The sequence below is a fragment of the Pelobates fuscus genome, chromosome 9, assembly GCF_036172605.1.
Source record: "Pelobates fuscus isolate aPelFus1 chromosome 9, aPelFus1.pri, whole genome shotgun sequence".
NCBI classification, from domain to species: domain Eukaryota; kingdom Metazoa; phylum Chordata; class Amphibia; order Anura; family Pelobatidae; genus Pelobates; species Pelobates fuscus.
In genome coordinates this window covers 9,600,224-9,619,696 of record NC_086325.1, presented here as the reverse complement: position 1 = coordinate 9,619,696, position 19,473 = coordinate 9,600,224, and the positions used below count along the sequence as shown (strand labels likewise).

Sequence of the window (19,473 nt, the reverse complement as noted above, 5' to 3'; positions counted from 1 at the left end):
CTATATACAGACATTGCTCAGTGTGACCCCCAGGGGGAGGATCTGCACTCTCTGTATATCCCATGTTACCCCAGTCACTGTATCCATAGATATCTATATACAGACATTGCTCAGTGTGACCCCAGGGGGAGGATCTGCACTCTCTGTATATCCCATGTTACCCCAGTCACTGTATCCATAGATATCTATATACACACATTGCTCAGTGTGACCCCAGGGGGGGGATCTGCACTCTCTGTATATCCCATGTTACCCCAGTCACTGTATCTATAGATATCTATATACACACATTGCTCAGTGTGACCCCAGGGGGAGGATCTGCACTCTCTGTATATCCCATGTTACCCCAGTCACTGTATCTATAGATATCTATATACACACATTGCTCAGTGTGACCCCAGGGGGAGGATCTGCACTCTCTGTATATCCCATGTTACCCCAGTCACAGTATCTATAGATATCTATATACAGACATTGCTCAGTGTGACCCCAGGGGGGATCTGCACTCTCTGTATATCCCATGTTACCCCAGTCACTGTATCTATAGATATCTATATACACACATTGCTCAGTGTGACCCCAGGGGGTGGAGGGGAATCTGCACTCTCTGTATATCCCATGTTACCCCAGTCACTGTATCTATAGATATCTATATACAGACATTGCTCAGTGTGACCCCCAGAGGGAGGATCTGCACTCTCTGTATATCCCATGTTACCCCAGTCACTGTATCTATAGATATCTATATACACACATTGCTCAGTGTGACCCCCAGGGGTAGGATCTGCACTCTCTGTATATCCCATGTTACCCCAGTCACTGTATCTATAGATATCTATATACAGACATTGCTCAGTGTGACCCCCAGGGGGAGGATCTGCACTCTCTGTATATCCCATGTTACCCCAGTCACTGTATCTATAGATATCTATATACAGACATTGCTCAGTGTGACCCCCAGAGGGAGGATCTGCACTCTCTGTATATCCCATGTTACCCCAGTCACTGTATCTATAGATATCTATATACACACATTGCTCAGTGTGACCCCCAGGGGGAGGATCTGCACTCTGCATATCCCATGTTACCCCAGTCACTGTATCTATAGATATCTATATACACACATTGCTTAGTGTGACCCCCAGGGGGAGGATCTGCACTCTCTGTATATCCCATGTTACCCCAGTCACTGTATCTATATATATCTATATACAGACATTGCTCAGTGTGACCCCCAGGGGGAGGATCTGCACTCTCTGTATATCCCATGTTACCCCAGTCACTGTAACTATAGATATCTATATACAGACATTGCTCAGTGTGACCCCCAGGGGGAGGATCTGCACTCTCTGTATATCCCATGTTACCCCAGTCACAGTATCTATAGATGTCTATATACACACATTGCTCAGTGTGACCCCAGGGGGTGGAGGGGAATCTGCACTCTCTGTATATCCCATGTTACCCCAGTCAATGTATATATATATATATATATATATATATATATATATATATATATATATATATATATATATACACACATTGCTCAGTGTGACCCCCAGGGGGAGGATCTGCACTCTCTGTATATCCATGTTACCCCAGTCACTGAATAAATGAATTGGTGTTTTTGGCATTGTTTTGCAGGGTGGTAATATGTGGAGCGAGCTGGGATGTGTGTTACGAGGAGCCTCAAGAGTGGGGCAGGCTGCAGTGTACATGGGGTGTGAGCGCTTTCGAATGGTCAGGATCACCTCAACACTTGGAACAGGAATTAATTCAATGCAAGCTGCTGCTGAACGGTGTGTGAGAATCGTATTCACCCGTAGCCAGGTATGTATGTCTTTCACTAGGAGAGACTGGTCCATTTAACATGTCACTGCCATTAGTACACTGTGACCCTGGGAGGGACTGACCATTAAACATGTCACTGTCATTAGTACACTGTGACCCTGCGAGGGACTGACCATTAAACAAGTCACTGTCATTAGTACACTGTGACCCTGGGAGGGACCGATCGTTAAACATGTCACTGTCATTAGTACACTGTGACTCTGGGAGGGGCTGACCCTTAACCCCTTAAGGACACATGACATGTATGACATGTCATGATTCCCTTTTATTCCAGAAGTTTGGTCATTAAGGGGTTAAACATGTCACTGTCATTAGTACACTGTGACCCTGGGAGAGACCGACCATTAAACATGTCACTGTCATTAGTACACTGTGACCCTGGGAGGGACTGACCATTAAACATGTCACTGTCATTAGTACACTGTGACCCTTGGAGGGACTGACCATTAAACATGTCACTGTCATTAGTACACTGTGACCCTGGGAGGGACTGACCATTAAACATGTCACTGTCATTAGTACACTGTGACCCTGGGAGAGACTGACCATTAAACATGTCACTGTCATTAGTACCCTGTGACCCTGGGAGGGACTGACCATTAAACATGTAACTGTCATTAGTACACTGTGACCCTGGGAGGGTCTGACCATTAAACATGTCACTGTCATTAGTACACTGTGACCCTGGGAGGGACCGACCATTAAACATGTCACTGTCATTAGTACACTGTGACCCTGGGAGGGACCGACCATTAAACATGTCACTGTCATTAGTACACTGTGACCCTGGGAGGGACTGACCCTTAATTATGTCACAGCACAAGGAAAACTGCTCTTAATTACTACTGTTTGTACTATTAGCACAATTCAGTCATTTTATCTCTGTCCAGACCAGCATTCCAGATTCAAGAGTTCGTTCGCCTTCCCCAGAGCCCAGTTTATCAGACTTTCCCCCGGCAGAAGAGATGACCAGCTCCATAGATGGAGCCCCTGGTACAGCAATCTATGATTCACTGTTGGCAAGGAAAGGCCCAGACTTGTCTAGAACAGGCATTGGGCAGATCAGAACATTCCGAAATTATAGCACGGTCAGGGGCCTGACAGCTGACGAACTCAAACGGATGAGGGAAACCAAATCACAGAATGAAGCCGAGAGGCCTGGAAAAATGAAACGACAGAAGGTGAGAGTTTTATATAGTGACGGGTGTATTAATACATGATTAACTCAACTATATTTATATCTCATCCCTTCCCCGTCTCTATCTCTACTACCTATTTCCTGTCTCTATCATTCTCCTCTATCCCATGCTATCATAGTCTCTATCATTCTCCTCTATCCCATGCTATCATAGTCTCTATCATTCTATCCCATGCTATCATAGTCTCTATCATTCTGCTCTATCCCATGCTATCATAGTCTCTATCATTCTATCCCATGCTATCATAGTCTCTATCATTCTGCTCTATCCCATGCTATCATAGTCTCTATCATTCTGCTCTATCCCATGCTATCATAGTCTCTATCATTCTCCTCTATCCCATGCTATCATAGTCTCTTATCCCTCAGTCTCTATTATTTATATCTTTCAGTGGAATGCGATTTGTTTCCAATGAACAGACATATTCCCGCCCCCCCCCCAGACATCCGTCATATCTGCATGACCCCACACGCCTCTGCTTCTCCCCCTGTCTTCACATTTTTCTCTTGTTATGTTCTTCTTTGTATTCTTATATTGCTTCATTACTAGGTTTACTTATTAATGCACAAGTACATTCTGCAGTAGAAATAAATAAATAAATAAACCTGCCCAGAACATGAAAAATCTGCACTACCAACAACCGTGAGAAATATTTTTATTTCACAGCTCAGTGACCGAGCTCGAGAGAGGAAGGTGCCTGCGTCTCGGATGAGCCGCTTGGCAAACTTTGGAGGTAAATATATGTGTGTTTTATATAAGCTTCCATGTTCTAATTCTTTGTTCGCCCATTGACGTGTTGTTCTTGGACTCTCGCTCTCACCAGGCCTCGCGGTTAGTCTTGGAATCGGTGCATTGGCAGAAGTCGCAAAGCAGTCTCTGAGCAGAGGAGAGAAGCAGAATGGTGAGAGCACATAGTCCCATGCTTCGTTGTACTGAGCTTGTTTGATTTTTAGCTCTTTGCATTGGCTTATTTGTTGTTGCTCAGCAGGTAGCAGTTCTTACCTAATGGCCAACCCATTCCTGAGTGAAACTAATGCAGAGAAAATTGTGGACACGCTGTGCAAAGTGCGAGGAGCAGCGCTGAAGATAGGGCAAATGCTCAGCATACAAGGTGCTTTAGGTGACATTATGCTAACGTGGGGGGGGGGGTTAAGGGTAGGGGTGACTCCATTGCTCACCTCCTTTTTCATGTCTGATTACCTTTGAAACAATTCCCTTTGCCTGCCACCCCCAAGAAGCTTTTTGCCACCATACAATTCTCAAACTCATGATTTGTCCTGGAGACAATCCAAGGTTTATCCTACGGGTTTAGTGACAGTTTCATTCATACATCCCCTTCTGTTTCTGATCTCTTATCGTGTATTCATCTCAACATTATTGGCTTCTGTTAAATAGCAATCAAAAATGTCTATAAAAGCGACTGAACTGTATTACTGCTATTTTGAATAATTCTGTAGAATGTGTTGTGGATCCAGTTACATCAGATAAAGCTGTAGTGACATTTACTAGGACACATCCTGAGTGAGGAACATCATAAAAAGTTCCCTGGCTTTCTATACTCTGAAGAAACTGGTATAATGGTATTTAAAGGTGTATACAATATATATATATATTGATAATCTTCTTACACTTCCAGATAACTCCTTTATCAGTCCGGAGTTGCAGAGAATCTTTGAGCGTGTCCGTCAGAGCGCAGACTTCATGCCAACATGGCAAATGACGGTGAGTTTCTATTGACAGTGATACAGTGACTGTTTGTGATATAAATGCCATCATTAGCAGTAACCCCGGCATTTTTTCCTGTGTATTTATTTATTTATTTGTTTCCAACAAACAGAAAGTTCTAGAGGAGGAACTGGGTTCAAATTGGAGAGATAAGTTGGATTACTTTGAAGACAGACCTTTTGCTGCAGCGTCCATTGGTCAGGTTCATTTTGCAAAGTTAAAAGATGGTCGCGAGGTAGCTATGAAGATCCAGGTGAGAGAGAGAGATTATGCATTATACTTCTCTTGTGTTAATATTTTCTGATTATAGCCTCAATTTAATTAGGTTTTACTTCTGATCTCGATTCAAACAAATTACACTGAGGCCTCTGTTTGGTTTATTTTGTGATCCAATTACAACTAACTTTATAGTCCATTCCCAAGTAAAAGATTTTTGTTTAATTTCCCTTTATTTCCTCAAAATATTGGCAAATTACTGTGTAACACTTTGTGCTCCATGCAATTCAGAGACTCACAAAGCGGTTTGTTTGTGGAGATTGGGTTAGCACCAATTCAGCGCTAGTTAATCGTGCTTACTTGATACAGATATTTTGGCTGTATAAAGAAGTAAAACTCACTCCAAGCAGGGAGGCCATGCTGAGGATGCCTTGAATCCTTCTGTTTGTGTCAAAGCACTTGAAAAAGGTTTGACAAAACCAGAGCATTTGCACCATAACAACTCTGATCATCGGTAATATAATCAACAGTAATAATGTTATGGTGCCTAGAGCCTCTCTTGAAAGGGACTTGTTAAAAAGCTTTGTGTGGACAGTGCGTCCTCTTTTTTGATTTTGGAAAAAGTGTAGATTTCAAAAGAAATTGGCTTTTTTTTTTATTATTATTAAAATGATTACACCCCACTGGCTGTCGATCAGACAAGCAGTCTAGTTACTTCCTTGTTTGTTTAGCTCAGAGGAGCTAAACTCAAGAGGCAGAAATTGCCCAGAGCCCCTGCCTTGCTCTCATTGAGCTGCATTGGGAAGTCTGTGATTGGACAGCCACAGAAAGACTGGGCGGGGATAGAAGGGGAGGGATTGCAAAGATTGCAGACAAGGGATCTGCAGGTGTTGCAAGAGGTTTTTAGATATAGCACCAATTAAAACTTGCATAAATACATTTCTGGTATGTCTACTAAACGATGATTTTTATTTATTTTGTATTTGGGCAGTGGCGTGTTCCTTTAATTTTCCTGAGATGCCAGGCTGTGGCCAAGCACACTTTTATGTTTAATGCAAAAAAATGTTTTAAAATGGAGGTGTATTAAAAAACAAAGTAATAATACGACTATTCACAAACTGTCAAATCGTTCTCCTGATCTCAGCCAGTCCCAGAATTTAGCCATGTACCCGTTCTCTTCCACCCCGTTTCTGCAGTATCCGGGAATCGCTCAGAGTATAAACAGCGACGTGGACAATCTTCTGGCAATACTGAAAATGAGCGTGGTTTTTCCTGAAGGTAGGTGTTAAATGCTATAATGCATGGACGCCATTTCCTTTATGAATATTTCATACTATTGCACCTCGCGTCTTAAATATTTAAAGGATAACTTTTAGTTTTTTTAAATTCACGTGTTTTGAATTTTTAAAGAAATCGTTTGTTTACCCTTCCCACTCGCCCTTGCTGGCAGCCGTCTTCATGGGTCATCCGTTATCCCAGTCAGTGCTTGCTATTTTGAAACAGTCCGTTGCTGTTAAAAATCTTCTGTCTGACCATTTGGAAAAGCCATGGGCTTTAGTGAGATAGCGGCAGTCTGACCGAAGGTGCGTGAAGCTGACTGGTGGAAAGGGTAGGGTGGTATATTACAACAAAGATGTTATTATGAAAATTCAATGTAAAACCCAGATTTATCACATGGGTCTGTTGTGGCTGATAATTGGGATTCTTCCTTTTATCTCTGGGTTAAATTAGACCTGTTTTTACACCACCCATCTATTTGCTAATGCTATGTATTTTATAAAAGTTTAACCATGTTCTTGTGTTACAGTTTATATATGAAGTACAGACACCAGCTATGCTAGTGCTTGGTGGGGTTTACTGAGGGTACCTTCTTATTCCAGGACTTGCGCATGCGCAGTATTTATCTTTATATATTTATAGCGTTTCCTAAGCTATTCTGCGATGATAACATTGTTCGAAGATTTTGCTAAAGTGCTTATAGGGACGCTGTAGGAACCATTACCATTTCATCTCATTGAATTGGAGTCCCTTGGCACTGTACCTCCATTCAACAATTTTTTGATATAAGTTTAATTTTCAATGAGGGTTCTTGGCTTTCCATGCCCTGTCTCCACAGGAGGTGTGGCTACGGCAGAGGTAATAAACTTCATACCAATTCATACCTGCAACAGCAATGTGATAGGCCGAATGTGGTCAGCTGACACCCTCAGTCAATCACAGCTGCTCAGGCTAATGCTTCCTCATTAGCCCAAGCATCATGGAGGGGATGGGATTCTAGGGACTCGTTTACTGTTAAAAGATTAAACAAGGTCTAACGGTGACGGGAAGGACAGCGCCAGAGGAAACCACACGCTACAGACACTGTAGAGAGATGAAGCAGTTATGGTGCCTACAGTGTCCCTTTTAACCCCTTAAGGACCAAACTTCTGGAATAAAAGGGAATCGTGACATGTCACACATTCCTTCCTGATATATTTGAGAATATATGTATGTATTTTTTGCACATATAATATACTAGGCGCGGGATACACCTTTCCTTTTTCTGTATATTGTTCACAAGGTTTGGGAATCCTTGTTTGTATACTGCTGCCTGCACGTTAGTTACTATAGAGAGCGCCTATTACTCCATTTTTTTTTCTCCACACATGTCATGTGTCCTTAAGGGGTTAAAGTAGCTCTGCCACTTAAAATACGTTTTTTTCTTATCTGCTTTTAAATAGCTCTCTGTGGCTTTAGCTTTCATACAACGTTTAGCAGTCACGATAACAAAACGTAATAATAGGCAGAGTTTAAGGTGAGGTTCTGTTTCAGTTGCCAATCAAATTTACCTAAAGTCTGTCGATAAACGCAATCCCACAGAAGGGCAAACTGCAGATATTGAGATCAGGCACAAAGAATAAAGGCTAATAAACAAGGCAGGGGGCACAGAGAAAAGAAATGGCTGTGACAGCGTCGCTTTAAGTTGGTGCGATCTTAGAGGGATTTGGTGTAACACAGTGCAAAGCCAGGGTTAGGGTGCACACCAAGCACAGGGGAGGGGGATTGTCTGCCTGACTCACAAATATAACTTTACACTGAGTGGAATACTGCTAACGCAGGAAACCCCTACAACGTTTACGTATATGAATGCTGATTGATAAAAATATGGCAATCCAGTGATGTCTTCCATGTAGAATCTTCTTACGCAGCCACGGACACAGTCTGACACTCAGTGAGCAGCACATCTCTTTAATGCTGCGTTTTCTCCCCACCCTGCAGGACTATTTCCCGACAGTAGCATCCACGTTCTACAGAAAGAGCTCTCCTGGGAATGTGATTATAAACGCGAAGCCAGCTGTGCAAAGCAGTTCAGGTAAATAAAATGGAACATTGGCAAATGGTGCCGGGAGTGTAACTCATTACCAGGTAAAGGTCACGGTCTGCGCAAGAGGCGTGGCCAATACTCTGATCTTCCAAAAAATATATTAATAGCTAACCTTAGCACTGCCCTCAGACGTAATCTACATTTCCCATGATGCTTCATACAGTTAATCATCATATGGAGTGCCAAGATTAGCCTCCACGGGATAAGCAAGCATTTCTGCTGAGACGTCTTCCATTCCCGATTTAACCCTACAGAAACGTAATAACTCGTATGTAAGATCCACACTGGCCGTTCTGTCCCCAAACTGAGCAGATTATTGTTATATTGTGTGTGTAAATCTACCTTCTCTCCAACAGACAGCTCCTGAATGGCGATCCCTTCTTCTGCGTTCCACAGGTCATTGATGAGCTCACAGCGGAGCGGGTACTAACGCTGGAGCTGGTGTCTGGAGTGCCACTAGACCAGTGCGTGAACCTGGACCAAGAGACACGGAATCAGGTTAAAGACTATCCTGGGCATCAACTGTAACCTATGGGTGCACTCTACAGGTTTATTCAGTGAAAGAAGAACTGTGGGATTCGCATGGCAACCATAGTTTTAGGCCAGAGCTAAAAAAAAAAAAGCATGGAGGAATTTATTTAAATTTGTCCTGAAATACGCACTTTCATTGTCCATCCCTAGTTTAGAGGATATGAGGTGGGAGTGAGGAGGGTTCGCCACTTGGTAGCAAGTCAGAGGGTCAGTTCATGTTAGTCTCTGTTCCTGTATTCCCGTGGCAAACTGGATCACACTGTGATGTTTCCATCACACACTCTCATACTTCCTCCCTGTTTCCATATTTAACATTTTGTCTATTATACTGTAGGATTGCGCCACTCACTCTGCAGTTCTTTGTTTCCTAATTCTGTCCTCTCCTAATATATTGCAGGATCACGCCATGCTATCTCTCTGCCCTCCATCCCTCCACATTCTACCACTCACTGCTGTATTTACACTCATATTATTATTTTTGGCATTTATATAGCGCCAACAAATAGCGCTTTACAATATTACAAGAGGGGGAGATTTAACAATAAATGAGACAATTACAAAAACTTACAGGAACAGTAGGTTGAAGAGCACCCTGAGCAGACAAGCTCACAGTCTATTTGTTGTGATGGATGCCGTTCTCACCCCACTGCTTATATATATATATATTTCTGATATTATATGTTCTGTGTGACTGCCTGTTAAATTGCAGGATCACGCCGTGGGGTGCGATGACACCGCTCTCACCTTCCCTCTCTTTATTTTAGATCTCGTACAACATCCTGCGTCTCAGCTTACAGGAAATCTTCCAGTTTCGCTTCATGCAGACAGATCCAAACTGGTCAAATTTCTTCTATGACGAAGAAAAAAATAAGGTAAGTGGACAGAGACCTGGTAAGTGGATGCAGGTTCATTAATGGACTTTTTTAAAAAAAAATTTAATTGGACCTGGACACTACAGAAAATACTGGCATTTACCGAAGAATAAAAAACACCCAGAATTCCTAAACCACTCTTCACCCCACGTGTTCCCTCTCTTCCAAGACGCAGAGCATTTACTCCTTTGTACCAACGCCATCCTCTGCCAGTCTTGTACTGACCGACCCCTCCAGCCCTCTCCAAACCTACCACCCCGTATCCTCTTCATTATCTTGTTTTAACTAATATTAGCATTTCACTTAATCTTTTAGATTAATCTACTGGATTTTGGTGCTAGTCGGAAATTTGGAGAGGAATTTACAGATGATTATATTGAGGTAGGTTCTTCTAATACAAAGACTACAATACCACAGACAACAGGACACCTACCTCTCCCCTCCTAATACACAGACAACAGGACACCTACCTCTCCCCTCCTAATACACAGACAACAGGACACCTACCTCTCCCCTCCTAATACACAGACAACAGGACACCTACCTCTCCCCTCTTAATACACAGACAACAGGACACCTACCTCTCCCCTCCTAATACACAGACAACAGGACACCTACCTCTCCCCTCCTAATACACAGACAACAGGACACCTACCTCTCCCCTCCTAATACACAGACAACAGGACACCTACCTCTCCCCTCTTAATACACAGACAACAGGACACCTACCTCTCCCCTCCTAATACACAGACAACAGGACACCTACCTCTCCCCTCCTAATACACAGACAACAGGACACCTACCTCTCCCCTCCTAATACACAGACAACAGGACACCTACCTCTCCCCTCCTAATACACAGACAACAGGACACCTACCTCTCACCTCCTCCTAATACACAGACATCAGGACACCTACCTCTCACCTCCTCCTAATACACAGACATCAGGACACCTAACTCCCGCCTCCTCCTAATACACAGACACCAGGACACCTACCTCTCACCTCCTCCTAATACACAGACATCAGGACACCTACCTCTCACCTCCTCCTAATACACAGACAACAGGACACCTACCTCTCACCTCCTCCTAATACACAGACATCAGGACACCTACCTCTCACCTCCTCCTAATACACAGACATCAGGACACTTACCTCTCACCTCCTCCTAATACACAGACATCAGGACACCTACCTCTCACCTCCTCCTAATACACAGACATCAGGACACTTACCTCTCACCTACTCCTAATACACAGACATCAGGACACCTACCTCTCACCTCCTCCTAATACACAGACATCAGGACACCTACCTCTCACCTCCTCCTAATACACAGACATCAGGACACCTACCTCTCACCTCCTCCTAATACACAGACATCAGGACACCTACCTCTCACCTCCTCCTAATACACAGACAACAGGACACGTACCTCTCACCTCCTCCTAATACACAGCCATCAGGACACCTACCTCTCACCTCCTTCTAATACACAGACATCAGGACACCTACCTCTCACCTCCTCCTAATACACAGACATCAGGACACCTACCTCTCACTTCCTCCTAATACACAGACATCAGGACACCTACCTCTCACCTCCTCCTAATACACAGACATCAGGACACCTACCTCTCACCTCCTCCTAATACACAGACATCAGGACACCTACCTCTCACCTCCTCTTAATACACAGACATCAGGACACCTACCTCTCACCTCCTCCTAATACACAGACATCAGGACACCTACCTCTCACCTCCTCCTAATACACAGACAACAGGACACATACCTCTCACCTCCTCCTAATACACAGCCATCAGGACACCTACCTCTCACCTCCTTCTAATACACAGACATCAGGACACCTACCTCTCACCTCCTCCTAATACACAGACATCAAGACACCTACCTCTCACTTCCTCCTAATACACAGACATCAGGACACCTACCTCTCACCTCCTCCTAATACACAGACATCAGGACACCAACCTCTCATCTCCTCCTAATACACAGACATCAGGACACCTACCTCTCACCTCTTGTTAATACACAGACATCAGGACACGTACCTCTCATCTCCTCCTAATACACAGACATCAGGACACCTACCTCTCACCTCCTCCTAATACACAGACATCATGACACCTACCTCTCACCTCCTTCTAATACACAGACATCAGGACACCTACCTCTCACCTCCTTCTAATCCACAGACATCATGACACCTACCTCTCACCTCCTCCTAATACACAGACATCAGGACACCTACCTCTCACCTCCTCCTAATACACAGACATCAGGACACCTACCTCTCACCTCCTCCTAATACACAGACATCAGGACACCTACCTCTCTCCTCCTCCTAATACACAGACATCAGGACACCTACCTCTCACCTCCTAATACACAGACATCAGGACATCTACCTCTCACCTCCTCCTAATACACAGACATCAGGACACCTACCTCTCACCTCCTCCTAATACACAGACATCTGGACACCTACCTCTCACCTCCTCCTAATACACAGACATCAGGACACCTACCTCTCATCTCCTCCTAATACACAGACATCAGGACACGTACCTCTCACCCCCTCCTAATACACAGACATCAGGACACCTATCTCTTACCTCCTCCTAATACAGAGACATCAGGACACCTACCTCTCACCCCCTCCTAATACACAGACATCAGGACACCTACCTCTCACCTCCTAATACACAGACACCAGAACACGAACCTCTCACCTCCTCCTAATACACAGACATCAGGACACCTACCTCTCACCTCCTCCTAATACACAGACATCAGGACACCTACCTCTCCCCTCCTAATACACAGACATCAGGACACCTACCTCTCACCCCCTCCTAATACACAGACATCAGGACACCTACCTCTCACCTCCTAATACACAGCCATCAGGACACCTACCTCTCACCTCCTCCTAATACACAGACACCAGAACACGAACCTCTCACCTCCTCCTAATACACAGACATCAGGACACCTACCTCTCACCTCCTCCTAATACACAGACATCAGGACACCTACCTCTCACCTCCTCCTAATACACAGACATCAGGACACCTACCTCGCCCCTCCTAATACACAGACATCAGGACACCTACCTCTCACCTCCTCCTAATACACAGACATCAGGACACGTACCTCTCACCTCCTCCTCATACACAGACATCAGGACACCTACCTCTCCCCTCCTAATACACAGACATCAGGACACCTACCTCTCACCTCCTCCTAATACACAGACATCAGGACACGTACCTCTCACCTCCTCCTCATACACAGACATCAGGACACCTACCTCTCCCCTCCTAATACACAGACATCAGGACACCTACCTCTCGCCTCCTCCTAATACACAGACATCAGGACACGTACCTCTCACCTCCTCCTAATACACAGACATCAGGACACCTACCTCTCACCTCCTCCTAATACACAGACATCAGGACACCTACCTCTCACCTCCTCCTAATACACAGACATCAGGACACCTACCTCTCGCCTCCTCCTAATACACAGACATCAGGACACGTAACTCTCACCTCCTCCTAATACACAGACATCAGGACACCTACCTCTCACCTCCTCCTAATACACAGACATCAGGACACCTACCTCTCACCTCCTCCTAATACACAGACATCAGGACACCTACCTCTCGCCTCCTCCTAATACACAGACATCAGGACACCTACCTCTCGCCTCCTCCTAATACACAGACATCAGGACACCTACCTCTCGCCTCCTCCTAATACACAGACATCAGGACACCTACCTCTCGCCTCCTCCTAATACACAGACATCACGACACGTACCTCTCACCTCCTCCTAATACACAGACAGCAGGACACCTACCTCTCGCCTCCTCCTAATACACAGACATCAGGACACCTACCTCTCACCTCCTCCTAATACAGACATCAGGACACCTACCTCTCACCTCCTCCTAATACACAGACATCAGGACACCTACCTCTCACCTCCTAATACACAGACATCAGGACACGTAACTCTCACCTCCTCCTAATACACAGACATCAGGACACCTACCTCTGACCTCCTAATACACAGACATCAGGACACCTACTCCCGCCTCCTCCTAATACACAGACATCAGGACACCTACCTCTCACCTCCTCCTTTTACACAGACACCGGGACACCTACCTCTCACCTCCTCCTAATACACAGACACCGGGACAGGTACTTCTTTCTATACTTGACTGTGTGTGTAGAATATATGATTGTATATCTGTGCGTGGTGTATGCTAATAATTCAGTATATGCAGTATGTAAGTAATACAAGTTTGGTTCAATTACTAGGAAATTAATTGAAATGTGAAGTTATAAAAGATAATTGAGTAGGCAGTGTGTTAATGTGTACTTATTATTACCCCGGGTGCCTGCAGCTTTTTTCATATAAATAATGATCTAAAATCAAACTTCTCATGCAGGTTGTTAAGGCGGCTGCAGACAACAATAGAGAAAAAGTTCTGCAAAAATCTCGGGACCTTAAATTCCTAACAGGGTTTGAAACTAAGGTGAGTGACACGTCCCCTGTCCTGGTACTAGTGGGGAGTCTTCACTGACCTAAGACGGTTATTCACCAGAGTGAGAACGCAGAATTTGTAAATTTAGGCCGTAGCTGATTTAGAGAATTATTACAGTTTGGCTATTATTCATTTAATTTTTACATTATTTTGAGTTCTTAATTTAGTGGATATCCCTGTAAGTGTCTCCATGCTGTGCCAGTCCTCATCACAAAGCATCGGTGTCACTGGTCCAAAGCATCGGTGTTACTGGTCCATAATATCAGTGTCATTGGTCCATAATATCGGTGTTACTGGTCCATAGCATCGGTAGTGCTGTCCATAATATCGGTGTTACTGGTCCATAATATCAGTGTCATTGGTCCATAATATCGGTGTTACTGGTCCATAGCATCGGTATTGCTGTCCATAATATCGGTGTTACTGGTCCATAGCTGAGTTAGTTCTGTATATAATGCAGTTCACATTGTACATTGACCTGTCTTCAATGGTAATCACGTGTGTATAACTTGATAGCTGTTTTGACCAATCCCGGCCTGACTGATATATATAGTAGGAATTATAGTTTGTGTTGTAATTAGTAAAATGTATTTATTTCAGTTATTCTACGTGTGTATTTTTATTTTCTTTATTCTATACGTCACTGAGAATCACTTCACACAGAAGCGTTATTTCTTTGCATCTGATTAAGGGCTTAACTTTCCCGATAGTGTGCAAGACGTCCCCCTAACCTCCCCCTAACCCTTCACTCCACCTGCTTTAAATAATAACTGATGGAATAAATCGACCCCAATCCCCCCAAATCCCCCTGTGCTCCCACAGTCCATTCACCTTCCATTCTGCAGCTTCTCATGCACCACAAGGTAACTAGATCTGGGCTTCCTGTCTGTTTATCTCTCCTCCACGCCCACATGTCGTTCTTCGTTTTGCACTGTTAGATGCAGCTTTCTCCTAGATTGTAAGCTCCTTTGTCACGACCCTCGTTACTCTGTCTTTCTGTTCACAGTATCTGGTTTGACTTGCTTGGTAATTCCTCTTTCTGTGAAATTGCAGATCACTCCGGAATTATTTGGCCAAATATCGATTCTATTAATAACCGGGCTTTAATTTCATTTTAGTGAATGAGTGTGCAGGGTGCCGCGCTTTGTTCACTGCGTGGACTCGAGGATGGGTGCCCCATCCTTTAATTAATGCTGCACAATTAGAAGCAGATTTTAATGAATTATGGCTAATTAAATTAAATAATTCTCTATATGTTACTACTACCAGATTCATTGCTGTTTATCCTTTGTCGAGGGGTTGCATTAGCCTTGTGTCGTTTATTTATTTAACTTTTATAGATTTTATTTATTTTTCCCCTTTGATCCATTCTTTTCTTGCTGACTGTACCTGCTGAAACCCATAACCTTTTACCTCCCTGGGATAGTTTTGAAATCCCTGATGCCTGTAGCGATTTTATTGTTATTTTGCTCCGGGAGTCACTAGACGTTCCATTGCACTCCTGCTAGTCCTAAGATAGTTCTGCGTCCCGCATCCTGTGATCCGATGGCCATTTTTTCCCGTAGTAATCATTTCTATTTCAATCCATGGATATAAAGATAATGAAGGACTTAACTGTCCCCACAAACCTCTCCCTGCTCTTCCAAATGCCCTCTGATTCAGAGAAGATTTATTATGCTTTTGAGCTTCATTTTAATAACAACAAATCTCTTAAATTTGCTTCCAAATACCATAATTTCATTTTTATTTTCATTGCTGCCAAAAGACTTTTCACTCTCAGGAGGAGAATATGTCTTTGTCTCGATTTAAACGGGTCAGAGATCCCCAGGGGAGAGATTTAATTATACAATGAATAATCAATAACACAGCTTCTATCACAGCTAATGTGTTCATTCTCAGTTATATCCGTCATGTGTATTTTAGCACTATTCTGCTAGAATTTGACAGAACCGATCCTTTCGGGTCTTGCTAAGTTCCTGTAGAGACCTCGGTGAGCAATCAGCAGTCCTAGCGTAATCTAAAACCCGCGGAGCCATAATCTAATTATTAAGGGATTTCCAGGGACTTCTGCTTGTATTTCATAAACACAGTCCCAGTCAAAGCCCCTGTATGTCTGAAAAAAAATATTTAATAAAAATATCTAATCCCCTGTTATAGAGGCTGATTTTATAGCCCTTGTCTGTTTAGGACACAAGGAAGACAGAGCGAAGGAATTGCTGAAAAATACGCGTCAGAATCTCCTAATATCTGTCAAACTGCTCCCACGTGTGTTTGGAGGTGCTTCATGTAGAGCGAATAGGATTTATATATAAAAATGATACAATGAGTGATCAATAACACCGTGCCTATCACAGCTAATGTGTTCATTCCATTTCTTTCTGTGTATGTGTTAATCGGTTATATTTTTTTTGCATTTTAGCAGTAGAGCAATAGTTTTTATTTGCTGCAAAAATTGCTCATTATTTAACCTGGTATTGCGACTCCTTGCTGGTTGGTTGTTATTTTTGTGGTTGTTGGTTTGGTGAGAGTTAAATTGGAAATCCCGGGATAACAAATGACTGCGCTACTTTTGGAGACGTGTTTTATAGTGTTTCTTCGTTTAATTCACGCTATAAACTTTTTCTTCTCTACAGGTCTTTGAAGAAGCTCACATAGACGCAGTAATGATCCTCGGGGAGGCATTTGCTTCAGAAGAGCCGTTCAATTTTGGCACACAGAGCACTACAAGCAGAATCCATGACCTAATCCCAGTCATGCTAAAACACCGACTCACTCCACCACCGGAAGAATCCTACTCGCTGCACCGCAAAATGGCAGGCTCCTTCCTGATCTGTGCCAAGCTGCGAGCCATAATCCCGTGCAAGGAGCTATTCCAGGGCATATACCGCCAATACTGGGAGCAGCGACATGGGGGAGAGCAGGCGATAAGCTCATAGTGAACTTCTTTTCCAGCTTGGAAATGGGTGTAATGATTCAGTGCCACCCCAGCCTGATGGGAACCTGCTAACGTGTTATCCACGTGTTTATAAGGCTTGCATTCAGAGACCCAGCTGAGGACAGGTGCATTTCTGGTGCATAGTGGGATGGAGAGAGAATAAAGACGGAAGGGTAAATTGAGAAAACAAGTGAGGACGAATGAGGATAAATAGCCACCTCTCCACACTTCCACCAAGAAGAATATTTAATCCAGACATTGGATGTATAGATTTAATTTGATAAATTACCCATATGTCACATTGTTGTGAAAGGAGCCTTTAATGTTCTTATTAATCTCTCTATTTCTCACACATACCCACCAAAACGGAGAATTGAAGGCTGTTCGTGTCACTGCAGGTCCTTGTTAACTACATTTCCCATGATGCCCATTAAGCTTTTGGGGTATGAGCATCATGGGAAATGTAGTTTGTGAAGCTCTGCAGTGGCATGGTTAACCATTACTAACTTAGAGCCAATCTCATGTCGTTCTGTTTGTAAGAAAAGAAAGAAAAATCCTGATTATAAAGTTATTTGCCTTTAGAAGTAAATTAAAGTGAAATGTCCGTTCTCAAGGAGTTTCTGATTATACTTACTTCTGATTATACTTACTTCCCCCTTTATATTTAACAGATATATATTTGTAAGGTGTGAAAAGTAAAAATAAATGTAGGAATTCACAGCTCTTTATCCTGCAACTGGGCGTCACCATCTTAGCTCCCTGTCAATCATTGTTATAAGCTCCGCCCTTTACACCTGGCAGTCAGCATAGAGAGAGCCACCTCCATCTTAGCTCCCTGTCAATCATTGTTATAAGCTCTGCCCTTTACACCTGGCAGTCAGCATAGAGAGAGCCACCTCCATCTTAGCTCCCTGTCAATCATTGTTATAAGCTCCGCCCTTTACACCTGGCAGTCAGTATAGAGAGAGCCGCCTCCATCTTAGCTCCCTGTCAGTCATTGTTATAAGCTCTGCCCTTTACACCTGGCAGTCAGTATAGAGAAAGCCACCTCCATCTTAGCTCCCTGTCAATCATTGTTAGAAGCTCCGCCCTTTACACCTGGCAGTCAGTATAGAGAGAGCCACCTCCATCTTAGCTCCCTGTCAATCATTGTTATAAGCTCCGCCCTTTACACCTGGCAGTCAGTATAGAGAGAGCCACCTCCATCTTAGCTCCCTGTCAGTCATTCTTATAAGCTCTGCCCTTTACACCTGGCAGTCAGTATAGAGAGAGCCACCTCCATCTTAGCTCCCTGTCAATCATTGTTATAAGCTCCACCCTTTACACCTGGCAGCCAGTATAGAGAGAGCCACCTCCATCTTAGCTCCCTGTCAATCATTGTTATAAACTCCGCCCTTTACACCTGGCAGTCAGTATAGAGAGAGCCGCCTCCATCTTAGCTCTCTGTCAGTCATTGTTATAAGCTCCGCCCTTTACACCTGGCAGTCAGTATAGAGAGAGCCACCTCCATCTTAGCTCTCTGTCAGTCATTGTTATAAGCTCTGCCCTTTACACCTGGCAGTCAGTATAGAGAGAGCCGCCTCCATCTTAGCTCCCTGTCAATCATTGTTATAAGCTCCGCCCTTTACTCCTGGCAGTCAGTATAGAGAGCGCCGCCTCCATCTTAGCTCCCTGTCAATCATTGTTATAAGCTCCGCCCTTTACACCTGGCAGTCAGTATAGAGAGAGCCGCCTCCATCTTAGCTCCCTGTCAATCATTGTTATAAGCTCCGCCCTTTACATCTGGCAGTCAGTATAGAGAGAGCCACCTCCATCTTAGCTCCCTGTCAATCATTGTTATAAGCTCCGCCCTTTACACCTGGCAGTCAGTATAGAGAGAGCCACCTCCATCTTAGCTCCCTGTCAATCATTGTTATAAGCTCCGCCCTTTACACCTGACAGTCAGTATAGAAAGAGCCACCTCCATCTTAGCTCCCTGTCAATCATTGTTATAAGCTCTGCCCTTTACACCTGGCAGTCAGTATAGAGAGAGCCACCTCCATCTTAGCTCCCTGTCAGTCATTCTTATAAGCTCTGCCCTTTACACCTGGCAGTCAGTATAGAGAGAGCCACCTCCATCTTAGCTCCCTGTCAGTCATTGTTATAAGCTCCGCCCATTACACCTGGCAGTCAGTATAGAGAGAGCCGCCT

The 19,473-nt window shown here is 43.9% G+C and overlaps 1 protein-coding gene across 3 annotated transcripts in view; it reads left to right on the top strand.

Moving 5' to 3' along the window:
- Positions 1-17,891, top strand: part of COQ8B (coenzyme Q8B) — a 34,297-nt gene extending 16,406 nt beyond the window's left edge. For 2 of the 3 annotated variants that reach the window (XM_063433205.1, XM_063433204.1), the window contains exons 2-15: positions 1,645-1,830; positions 2,742-3,032; positions 3,717-3,783; positions 3,874-3,951; positions 4,036-4,161; positions 4,687-4,772; positions 4,888-5,028; positions 6,188-6,269; positions 8,250-8,343; positions 8,712-8,853; positions 9,651-9,758; positions 10,074-10,139; positions 14,253-14,339; positions 16,982-17,891. In XM_063433205.1, coding sequence (XP_063289275.1) covers positions 1,654-1,830; positions 2,742-3,032; positions 3,717-3,783; positions 3,874-3,951; positions 4,036-4,161; positions 4,687-4,772; positions 4,888-5,028; positions 6,188-6,269; positions 8,250-8,343; positions 8,712-8,853; positions 9,651-9,758; positions 10,074-10,139; positions 14,253-14,339; positions 16,982-17,284 — 1,848 coding nt within the window. In that variant the 5' untranslated portion in view covers positions 1,645-1,653 and the 3' untranslated portion in view covers positions 17,285-17,891. The remainder of the gene's footprint in view (positions 1-1,644; positions 1,831-2,741; positions 3,033-3,716; positions 3,784-3,873; positions 3,952-4,035; positions 4,162-4,686; positions 4,773-4,887; positions 5,029-6,187; positions 6,270-8,249; positions 8,344-8,711; positions 8,854-9,650; positions 9,759-10,073; positions 10,140-14,252; positions 14,340-16,981) is intronic. The other variant, XM_063433206.1, reaches the window with a different exon arrangement.
- The last annotated feature ends 1,582 nt before the right edge of the window (positions 17,892-19,473 follow it).